Source organism: Hyperolius riggenbachi, chromosome 4 (genome assembly GCF_040937935.1).
Source record: "Hyperolius riggenbachi isolate aHypRig1 chromosome 4, aHypRig1.pri, whole genome shotgun sequence".
Taxonomy (NCBI): domain Eukaryota; kingdom Metazoa; phylum Chordata; class Amphibia; order Anura; family Hyperoliidae; genus Hyperolius; species Hyperolius riggenbachi.
This window is the reverse complement of record NC_090649.1, coordinates 353,909,388-353,921,887: the sequence shown is the minus strand read 5'-3', so window position 1 is coordinate 353,921,887 and position 12,500 is coordinate 353,909,388. Positions and strand designations below refer to the sequence as shown.

The 12,500-nt window shown below is 41.9% G+C and overlaps 1 protein-coding gene across 2 annotated transcripts in view; it reads right to left on the bottom strand.

Moving 5' to 3' along the window:
• Positions 1–11,027: 11,027 nt before the first annotated feature.
• C4H6orf120 (chromosome 4 C6orf120 homolog) overlaps positions 11,028–12,500 on the bottom strand; it is a 76,499-nt gene continuing 75,026 nt past the window's right edge. For both annotated transcript variants that reach the window (XM_068231921.1, XM_068231920.1), the window contains one exon: positions 11,028–11,715. In XM_068231921.1, coding sequence (XP_068088022.1) covers positions 11,128–11,688 — 561 coding nt within the window. In that variant the 5' untranslated portion in view covers positions 11,689–11,715 and the 3' untranslated portion in view covers positions 11,028–11,127. The remainder of the gene's footprint in view (positions 11,716–12,500) is intronic.

Here is a 12,500-nt window from a genome sequence, read left to right as displayed (position 1 = left end):
TATCCTACATTAGTAGTTATAATTGTACTTCGCGCTAATGTGAACTAAAGGACACATCTGGTATTAAGTTCTAGTAAACAAGTATTAAGGAAATCCTCCAGACCCAAATGAACCAATGTGCAGATCCGAATGAAGAGATTCACATACAAGATGGCTCACTATATACAATTTAGCACATAAAATATATAGCACTACATTCCACCCTTGAATCTCTTCTATTCAACGTCTGCACATTCTATAAGAGTTCAGTTCACCTTCTCTGGTTTGTTTCCTACATCCTGCACAGATATTGACAAGTTTCTACCACCATATACCGCAAAGAGGGAATACCTTAAATTGCACAACACATATGACAACAATGGTTGTTGCCATTCACCGACAATTGTCTCATCACAGAGAACCTACAGAGCAATTAACCAATCCCTCCACCCTTGGTAGACATCCTGTTCAATATCTGTTACTATATAATGCAAATATGAGTTAATATCCCTTGATTAACACTTAATGGTAGTTGACAAGTTTATCGCTACCAGCAGCATTTATGAATATAGCAGCAGTTACTGGACATTGAGGGTATAGGTGGCTATAGTTTGATCCTGGGCACCATTATCAAGAGGGCACCGCTGTGGCCAAACATTCTCCACCCTTTGACCCCAAAGATCCATTAACCCGAACACACCTACTGATAAGTAGGGGCACAGCCTTGTAATTACCTATTTTACATGATAGCGCTTACATGATAGCGCCAATGGCTATCATTAATTGTAATATACACTAATTTGTTAGTTGGATTTAATTATTTCTTATTAGGGAATAACCTAAACTCTTAATTAAATCCTCTCTCTTCCTTTTTAATAACGAATTATTTTATCATTTAATTCTAATCCTCTCCTCTAAATTATTTTAGCCTTCACACATTGTACTGTGTTGGTAGAACACCTTCACATAACCACAGCAGGCACTTAGCAAAAACTAAACTTTAAACAACTTTATCCCTCTGCTATTTTTTCCTTTTAACCAGCTGGTAATGCATGACTACTCCTTTCCCTACATATTTATAGCAACAACTGAGTACCGCCCCCTGACCATCGGCTTCTATAATGGTAGGTTATTATTTGTGAACCAGTCAGATCTTCAGTAACCAGGCTGAGCTGAGTTACACAAATTAAAGGCTCACAAAAAAGGCTTACCAACATCTACCTTGGACTGTCTTTTAGGCACGCCTTTGCAACTCCTTACAGATTGAGTTTTCCCAAAAAGGTTCACCAACCGTCCGTGTTGGATTTTTTTTTTCTCTTTTTTGTCCTTTTCAAACAAACTTTTATTATCCATTTACAGGCCATTGACATCAGGGGCTTTGATCTCCTTTAAACTCTGTCACACCTACGATACTTTTGCACCAGTGCATTTTACATCCATCATTACCAGTTGGTGTTCAAACAAGGAAAGAGGGAAAGGTGAGGAGAAAAAAAAACTGTCAACCCATGGTGGTTATGATTCAGCCCATACTAGGACAAGTGTGGTCAATTAATCTATTTTAAAGACCTTCATCTTTTATCCATTTAATTTAAAAAGGTTTATTAATTATTAAACCTTAGTCCTTCCACTTGCTATTTTATAGCAAAACTTATTGATATTATCAATGCTCATTTATTAATTTAAACCTATTGATATTATCAATGCTAATTTACTCATCTAATTAATTCCTCACATATGGATTATTTTAAAACCATTCATAATGTTCATTTTCCTGCCTAATTAAAACATTACATTATTTACAATCAATTAAGCATTCATTTAACCCTTTTATCCGGTAAAATGATATCACAATCAGCCAGTCTACCTATACGTAGATAAACTTAACACATAATACCCATTTTAAGGATCCCCATAACCAAACACAATTTTTCGAACATTATTTCCCTTTAAATGAAACCTGTTAGGTGGATTACCACCCTTAAAGAGACTCTGTAACATTCAAAAGATCCCCTGGGGGGTACTCACCTCGGGTGGGGGAAGCCTCCGGATCCTAATGAGGCTTCCCACGCCGTCCTCTGTCCCACGGGGGTCTCTCCGCAGCCCTCCGAACAGCCGGCGACTGTGCCGACTGTCATTTCAATATTTACCTTTGCTGGCTCCAGCGGGGGCGCTGTGGCGGCTTTCCATTCCGAACTACACGGAAATACCCGATCTCATTCGGGTCCGCTCTACTGCGCAGGCGCAGGAAACTTGCGCCTGCGCAGTAGAGCGGACCCGACGGCGATCGGGTATTTCCGTGTAGTTCGGAGCCGACAGCCGTCAGAGCGCCTGCGCAGGAGCCAGGAAGGTAAATAATGACGTCACCGCTGCCCGGACTCCACGGAGGGCTGCAGCGAGACCCCTGACGGATGGAGGACGGCGTGGGAAGCCTCATTAGGATCCGGAGGCTTCCCCCACCCGAGGTGAGTACCCCCCAGGGGATCTTTTTATGTTACAGTTCCTCTTTAAACCTTATTCTAAATCAAACCCATCGCATAATTAGCATATCTTATATTACACTTACTAATGCAAATCACACTCCTATTGCATGGTAAATGTACAGCACATCGTAATTATCTTGTGCCTCAACACTCTATCCTTTACATATGCTTTATCCTATGTATTTTTTTTGTAAAAACAAAAGTTCGTTTAGTCTCGGTATTATTTAGAAAACCTCTTCTTAAAAAGAAATTATTGAAGTTCTTGCTGTAGAGGTAACATCTGTTGGCAGTCTTTCCCTTTAAATATTTGAAAGAGAAGTTCTCTAGCCGGCTGTTTTTTTTTTTCCTTGAAATAACTGAAGAAAAAGTTCTGTGATTGCTAGCTTTTACTTATTTTACCCGGGATTTTTATCTTCTATCTGTTTAGAAGGATCCATCTCAGCGCTGTTTAGTTCACACATAGAAACGTTTCTTTTTTCACTTTTATTTATCTGTGTCTTTTAGCTTTCCTCTGACAGCAGAAGGAAGGTTCCTCACTTTAAGTTCATCTGAAAACTCAAACAACAAAAGAGCATCTTAATATCAACATACGAGCAAGTGAAACTCGCAGGCGCAATTATCAATTTTTGTACAGCCATGGCATATATCAAAAATATTCCAAAAAACATCATTACCCCACAAGTGTGGATACAGGTGTGCACCCCCATATCCACAGGGTATTATAATATATCTATTTGCAGTTTAACAATACAATCTTGTTATATACATTACCACAAATAACTTCTATTAATATCATTCCCTTAGAATTCTGGAAAAAACAATATGTATTAGGGAAAAAACAAGTTTGTACTTATGAATCAATTTCACAACAAACATCAATTATCCCTCCTATTAATTGGCTGAATTAACTATTGCCCATTAAAAGACAAACTATCTTCTACCAATGCCCTGCAGCAAGCCAATCAGGCAGGTCCTAGCTGGGCTTTTTGTCTAAATCTTGCTAAAATATCTAAAACTCCCTGTTGTTGGGTATAATCCTCCACTGTAACTGTTACTTCTGGAGAATTTACAACACCATTTGGTTCTTGCAGTATGACTTTTCGTCTCACTATAAACTCAGACTCAATTTCAGGCTCACTATCAAACTCTTCTCAAAGCTGCGTGTACTTTATTTACTCTGATTTTCTTTTCCTAAGAGTTTTCTGAGCTTCCAAGTCAGCAGCTCTTTTGGCCATACACTAATACTTATACGCTGTCTGCTAGACAGCTTCAAACTGACAGTGCATCATTGTTTTCTGCTCTGGTGAAAACATAATGTAATTCTCAACTGCGGAGAGTAACTTCCCCCCTCCCTATTTGTTGCTGTAACCTGTAGTCCCATACCCCGGAGAGCTATACAACCCATACACTTAATGCTGCCTGCAGCCTATTAAGTAGGGGATAGAAACTATAAATCAATTACTATACATTATCTAATATTCACTGCTGCTTCGGCACCCTTTGCTATTATTTTCATCACACTTAATATTAATTACTACTCGAAAGTGCCTTTGCAGGTATGACTGACAATATATTCAGCTATTCTGACAGAAGAATTAACCAGCTGAGCGGTCTGGACGAGCTCAGCTCGTCCAACACCGCCAGCGGCTGCCGCTCAGGCCCTGCTGGGCCGATTTTAATGAAATAAAAAGCAGCACACGCAGCCGGCACTTTGCCAGCCGCGTGTGCTGCCTGATCGCCGCCGCTCTGCGGCAATTCGCCGCGAGCAGCGGCGAAAGAGCGTCCCCCCAGCCGCCTGAGCCCAGCGTAGCCGGAACAAAAAGTTCCGGCCAGCGCTAAGGGCTGGATCGGAGGCGGCTGACGTCAGGACGTCGGCTGACGTCGATGACGTCACTCCGCTCGTCGCTATGGCGACGATATAAGCAAAACAAGGAAGGCCGCTCATTGCGGCCTTCCTTGTTTATTCTGGGCGCCGGAGGCGATCGGAAGATCGCCTCCGGAGCGCCCTCTAGTGGGCTTTCATGCAGCCAACTTTCAGTTGGCTGCATGAAATAGTTTTTTTTTTATTTAAAAAAAACCCTCCCGCAGCCACCCTGGCGATTTAATCAGAACGCCAGGGTGGTTAATGGAGGTAGTCTGTTTTCTCTCCCCCATATTCCCACATGCAACTTATCAATTATACAATAGCTGAGTATCTCACTTCTTCATACATACATTTAATACATATTGTACATATTTGACATCATTGACGTCAGTCCAATACTTCAGATTTATTAATCTCTTAGTACTAGACCCTGGTCTCCTACAGGGTATTTAACCACATAGACAAATTGTTGTCTATATCTGTCCCAAAAATCTCTGCCAACCCTGTAAAGCAACATGCTGTGTCATTAAATCTTTGTACTGTTGCTCTAGCTCCTCATGTTGGCTTTTTAGTTCTTCATGTTGACCATTTAGTTTCTTAACCAGCTCTAAGAGCAAGATCTTTTCTGATGAAACTTTCTTAAATTGGTCATGAACAGAAAGATATGACATAAAAAGACTCCATCCATTGTTCAAACCCGTTATATTTTGCGTTGTTCCAGACTCCACTCCTGAGGGGGGAACCCCACCAACCCTCATGAATGATTCCCCTTGGAAAGTCATGGACGAGGCTGGGCATAACTTTTTAGCCCTTGCTGCTGTTCTCTCTCTATGCCTTTTTTTTTGCAAGACAGGGACTACGGTGGAATTCCCTGTCGTTTGTGATAATAGCACCCTACTTGTTGACGGCACAGTATTATCCACTGGCATTTTATCAAGGTACTGCCCAGCCTGATTATTCTCTTCCCTGGCTTTAATTAACTGCTGATGTACAGAACGCCAGGCTGTTAAAATTATCCACCCTCGCCGGCATATAGCCGGCATGGGATTTCCCTTCTCAATTACAGTTATTGCTGCAAAGAAAACAGTAATTCCTGTGGGTGTCCTTCCCCCACCTTTGGCTGTCCAGGATTCACACAATCCTGTTCCTAGTGCCCACTCTTGCGCTATCTCCCGGTATGGCGACTGCTCCCACCCAGGAACAACAGCTACAAGTCCGTCCCCGCCAGGGGATTTCTCAATCCTTGACTTCTCACTAAACATTGTATTTGTTTTTTTATGTCTGTTAAATGAGGGATCCCATCCTCGTCGCCAAAATGTATTGCCGTAGAAAAGTGACACCACTTGAACAGACAGTAATTACTAGTTCTTTATGATCCCTCCAATCATCAGACACAATCAACAAGGTTAACAAGTTTATTGATACAAGATATAAAATACAAACTACAAAGTTATCCTAAAGAAGGCAAAGATTAAGAGTACAATAAAATACAATACTATAAACACAACACATCACCTTGTGTTTCTAGGTGTCCGCTCAAGGTTGCAGCAACTTCCACCCGTCCTACGTGAGTGACTCTTTCCCCCGCGACGGCTAAGAAGTTCCTTGGGCAGAGCAGGCAGTCAAGTCAACGCTGGATGGCCAGTCCAGCGAGAGTCCAGAGAAATCTCAATCTCCTGAAATATCAGCTTGGGTTTTATAGTTTTTCCTCCCATAGACCATCATGGTGCCCCATGCTAGCCTATGGAGTATGGAAAAACCCCTTCTAGACGATCAACAAGTGATAATGGCTGGAATCACACCAGAAAGCGTCATCTCTCGGCCATCCTGGACTGGCAACTTTACAACCTGCTCATAAGTGCCTCTTCTGTTATCAACACAATCAGGTAGTCATATCTGAATATAATCACTTTCATTGTAACCTTAAATGGCCCCTTTCAGGCCATTTTGTGCTCTCACCATTTAATCTACAATATCTCTATTTTCATACTTAAAAGCGTATTATCAGTTAAACAAGGGCAAGGCGCCCTGAGCTATATTAGCACTTATCCTACATTAGTAATTATAATTGTACTTCGCGCTAATGTGAACTAAAGGACACATCTGGTATTAAGTTCTAGTAAACAAGTATTAAGGAAATCCTCCAGACCCAAATGAACCAATGTGCAGATCCGAATGAAGAGATTCACATACAAGATGGCTCACTATATACAATTTAGCACATAAAATATATAGCACTACATGCCCCCAGGTGTCCCACATGTGCCCTCAATGTCCCCCATATGCCCTTAGGTGTCCCCATATGCCCTTAGGTGTACTCCGTGTAGTCCTCAGCTCAGGTGTCCCCCTTGTGCCCTTAGGTGGTCCCAGGTGTCCCCCATGTGCTCTCAGATGCCCCCTATGTGCTTTTAAGTAACCCCAGCTCCCTGTGTGCCTGGCTCACTGCGTGGTCCACTTGCCCATCCCCCCCCCTTCCGCTGGTGTCCGCATAGCGGCAGTCTTACTTACTCCAGCCACTCTCCGGGTATGCAGACCTGGTCTCCTCTCTCCTCTAGTGATAGCTTCTGTAATACGCGTCATTGATGAAGCCATCACTAGAGGGGCGACAGAGAGGAAACCAGGTCTGTGTTCCCGGAGAATGGCTGAAGTAAGTAAGACTGCCACTGTGCTGAGCCTGACACCCGGGGGGAGGAGAAACCAGCAGGGGAGCACACATATGCGGGGAGGGGAGATTGGCAAGCTGACTCGTGGGGAGCCAGGCAGTGATCTCGGCAGCCACTCTGATACATACATGCCGCCCGCCACACAGTTTACACGGGGAAAAGGGAGCAGACCACACAGGGAGCTAGTGCAGGGAATCCCCGACATGGCGGCAGGTCGCGGTTCGTATCTGCGGGCGTTCGTAAGTCGGGGATTCCCTGCATTTGCCGTAGAAGACGCAGGGACCTTTTCTCCCCATTTGGGGGGGGGGGTGGAAAAGTGCGTCTTATACGGCGGAAAACACGGTAGTTTTTTTTTTTTTTATATATATAACATTGCATATTCTCTAATATTTGCAGTTTTCACACTACTCAGCACTCTAAATGGTTTTACAGAGCAGGCTAGTGAACTTTTGAACTGTCCTCTGCAGCAGAAAAAAACAATACAGTGACTGACACTTGAGATAATAAGCTTCAGAAGACAGAGCTCTCTGCGACTTTGAAAGTCGTGGAGTGCAATGGCTCTTTTGCATAGATAACAACTGGAGTTCATGTACTGAAATTAGACTTCTGTCTCTGCTCCTTATGTTTTACAGGTCTTTCTCAAAAAATTAGCATATTGTGATAAAGTTCATTATTTTCTGTAATGTACTGATAAACAGACTTTCATATATTTTAGATTCATTATACACAACTGAAGTAGTTCAAGCCTTTTATTGTTTTAATATTGATGATTTTGGCATACAGCTCATGAAAACCCCAAATTCCTATCTCAAAAAATTAGCATATCATGAAAAGGTTCTCTAAACAAGCTATTAACCTAATCATCTGAATCAACTAATTAACTCTAAACACCTGCAAAAGATTCCTGAGGCTTTTAAAAACTCCCAGCCTGGTTCATTACTCAAAACCTCAATCATGGGTAAGACTGCCTACCTGACTGCTGTCCAGAAGGCCATCATTGACACCATCAAGCAAGAGGGTAAGACACAAAGAAATTTCTGAACGAATAGGCTGTTCCCAGAGTGCTGTATCAAGGCACCTCAGTGGGAAGTCTGTGGGAATGAAAACGCTGCACAACGAGAAGAGGTGACCGGACCCTGAGGAAGATTGTGGAGAAGGACCAATTTCAGACCTTGGGGGGACCTGCGGGAAACAGTGGACTGAGTCTGGAGTAAAAACATCCACAGCCACCGTGTACAGGCGTGTGCAGAAAATGGGCTACAGGTGCCGCATTCCCCAGGTCAAGCCACTTTTGAACCAGAAACCGCGGCAGAAGCGCCTGACCTGGGCTACAGAAAAGCAGCACTGGACTGTTGCTCCGTGGTCCAAAGTACTTTTTTCGGATGAAAGCAACTTTTGCATGTCATTCGGAAATCAAGGTGCCAGAGTCTGGAGGAAGACTGGGGAGAGGGAAATGCCAAAATGCCTGAAGTCCAGTGTCAAGTACCCACAGTCAGTGATGGTCTGGGGTGCCATGTCAGCTGCTGGTGTTGGTCCACTGTGTTTTATCAAGGGCAGGGTTAATGCAGCTAGCTATCAGGAGATTTTGGAGCACTTCATGCTTCCATCTGCTGAAAAGCTTTATGGAGATGAAGATTTCATTTTTCAGCACGACCTGGCACCTGCTCACAGTGCCAAAACCACTGGTAAATGGTTTACTGACCACGGTATTACTGTGCTCAATTGGCCTGCCAACTCTCCTGACCTGTACCCCATAGAGAATCTGTGGGATATTGTGAAGAGAAAGTTGAGAGACGCAAGACCCAACACTCTGGAAGAGCTTAAGGCCGCTGTGGAAGCATCCTGGGCCTCCATAACACCTGAGCAGTGCCACAGGCTGATTGCCTCCATGCCACACTGCATTGAAGCAGTCATTTCTGCAAAAGGATTCCCGACCAAGTATTGAGTGCATACCTGAACATAATTATTTGAAGGTTGACTTTTTTTGTTTTAAAAACACTTTTCTTTTATTGGTCGGATGAAATATGCCAATTTTTTTTGAGATAGGAATTTGGGGTTTTCATGAGCTGCATGCCAAAATCATCAATATTAAAACAATAAAAGGCTTGAACTACTTCAGTTGTGTGTAATGAATTTAAAATATAATGTTTATCAGTACATTACAGAAAATAATAAACTTTATCCCAATATGCTAATTTCTTTTAGAAGGACCTGTATTTCTTAGCTATACTACACATACAAATCATATAATTTTTTTTGGCTTCAGTGTCTCTTTAAAGCGGAATATAACTCTCTGCTCTAAAAGATTATTTACAGCATACAATATACTAACACAATGGTTTTTTTTTTAGTAAAACAGCATTCAAAGGGTTACATCACAGGGCTGACTCTTTCTTCTGCAGGGAGTACCCGCATCCGAACTGCTGTTAAGCTTATCTTGTGTACACATTCTTTACTTGATACATTTATGTAAACATTCTCTGGCTGTGCAGGACTTCAGCTGATGAGTCCTGGGGTGAAACACAGGTCAGAAATCACTGGTGGCTGCATTCACAACAGAATTACAACAGTTATGAATAAAATGCACCAGCAGCTTTAAAAAGTAGATTTTTTTTTTTAAACCGCTTTAAGGGAGCTTGTTTCCAGTAGCGTAAAGGATGCAAGGCGATCACAGCTACGCCTCGCATCCCCCCGCAGGTACTTCCAGTTGCCATCTGTACAACCCAATGAGGCGTCATGTGGCTTCCCGTCGCCGGCTATGGGGACTCAGATGCGTGCTGCGGATAACTGCAACATGCTATCCATAATTTCCCCCGTGTCGCATTGTGCCGGATCGTGTTGGTAAATTTGCGTCAATAGAAACTACTCCATTGACGTGAATTGGTTGCAGTTTCCTTCTGTTGCGATGTGGAGAGGTTTCCACATAGCAACGCGTCTAGTGGAAACGGGCCCTTAGAGAGGGAAGCCTCTGGATCCTATTGAGGCTTCCCTCTATACTCCGACATAGAAGTGAATGGCACTTGATTAGTAAAACGATCGGAAAATCGATCGGACAGTAAATCTGCTGAGAAATCTCGTGTATTCCCAACATAAGGTCTGGCAATATACTTGCCTCACTAAAATCTGCCACACAATGGCAGACTTTCTCCAGACATACCCAAAAGATAAATCCATATCTGATTGACATATGGTCAGAGAGGGATCTATCATTGTCACACACTGCACATTGATTCTTAATAGATTTCAGCATAAAATCTATTAAAAACCCAATAAAATCCCCGCTTTATCAGATGTTCTTTCTGCTAATGCTGCTCCCTGGGGCATTAGTGCAGTGAAGTGCTGTCACATTCACCTCCCTTCCTCTGTGTTGTCATTATCTCCCCATACCCATTGACCACATACACCGCCGCCAGGTCACTACAGTCACCGAGATAACGGAAGCAGAGATGAGAACATGCATTAGCAGGGGGTACACCTTACTAACTCAAAGCCCCCAACATAAATACAGCCGCACCAACACCACACCAAAGTCCTGTCCAATTATTAATGTCAGTTAATTTCTGCTAGAAAATCGATCAAATTATTATCAGGAGACATATATTGGGGCAACAACCTTTGGCAGATTCCACCAGTGATCAAATCTGCCGGGGAATGTTACATAGTGTATAGACACTTTTAGACTAAAAAAAGTTGTTTAGCAGAAGTGATGAAAAACTCTGCAGATATCGGGGCGCTGGTTGCTAATATTAAAACATAAAGCACATATTTGGTATTAAATAAAGATGGTTATTGAAATGCTAAGAATTTGGGCTTAAATGCAAAGTTCAAGCAAATTATATGCAATATGGAATGTAGCAAATTCAAATCAACAGGAAGTGCATTTAAGTGACCCAAATTTCAAGTTAGATACAATTTCAAGCCTCTTCTTAACTATCTGGTAGTAAGCATAGTATTTTTTGGTCAATAAATTAGGGATGACACTTTCCATACTAGTTTCAATTTACTGTGATAGTCATTTGCTGTATAGGAAAACAAAGCAGCTTTAATAGGTACTTCTTGGACCATGTCCTTTATTAGTTATGAAGAATTCCAGTTGTGGCTACCAGAGTAAGTTGTAATCTGTGTACAAATATAACAGCACTTAAAACAGAATCTCCAGGACTATTTTGAGAATTCCTATGAGAATCGCCTGTAGAATAGATTCTTCCTCTTGAGATGCTTCGAGTGGAAGTTTCCTTTGCTGTTTGTGGCTTGCCTCCAGCTGTTCTGGGTCATAAGATGCTTCAGCAAAAGGGTCCTCTTGTAATGTTCTGTCATAATAAACTTTAATTTCAAACTCACTCTCTATGTGAGAAGGATGACCATACACTCCAATCCCTACAGGGCGGCTAAAGTGATTTGGGACAACTACAATGTCGATGCCACAAGTCATGGATTGCAGCTCATACTCATCAAAACTGGGAGTGAGGGTGGCATCAGAAACATATATATCTGCATCACCTCTCAAGCTCTGCATCTCAAGTATAATCCTCCCTTCATGATTAAGCCTTAGATAGCTGTAATTTCCTGCTCCTACTTGTCCCTGAACCACATGAAGGAGTATCCATTCATCTGAAATGTCTTCACTGCTAAAGCACTCAATGAAGAATAAAGAGTAGAGGGCAAAAAAAGTCAGGAGGCTCTTTCCCTGGTTTTCAAACATCACTTCAGGCAACTGAGTGTGATCGTCCTATAGGGAAAATAAAAGACAACAAAAAGTAAGTATTACAATAAAAGCCAAATAAAATTTTTATTGGCAATGTATTACAGTACTAGAAAATTATCTAGCTTAATGCAATAATATACAGACCTTTACATGTCATTCTGCATAAAGATTTAAACTGAGCATAAAAATTTCAAATTATGGCAAGCATACATTTTAGAATAGCGGTCTTCCCAAATTATGTTTTTCCAGAGGTCTGATAGAATGTATGTTACATAGTTACATAAATTTAAAAAAAGACATCCATCCATCAAGTTCAACCAGAGAACAAGTACAACACCAGCCTGCTCTCTCACATGTCCCTGTTGATCCAGAGAAAGGGAAAAAACCCTTACAAGGCATGGTCTAATTAGCCCCAAAAGGGAAAAATTCCTTCCCGAATCCAGAATGCAATCAGATAATATCCTTGGATCAACATTACTGGGCATTACCTAGTAATTGTAGCCATGGATGTCTTTCAATGCAAGGAAAGCATTGAAGCCCCCTTTAAATGCAGGTATAGAATTTGCCATAACTACTTCCTGTGGCAATGCATTCCACATCTTAATCACTCTTACTGTAAAGAACCCTTTCCTAAATAAATGGCTAAAACATTTTTCCTCAATGATCATGTCCTCTAGTCCTTTGGGAAGGCCTAGGGACAAAAAGTTCATCCGCCAAGCTTTTATATTGCCCTCTGATGTACAGGTCCTTCTCAAAAAATTAGCATGTTGTGATAAAGTTCATTATTTTCTAAAACGTACTGATAAACA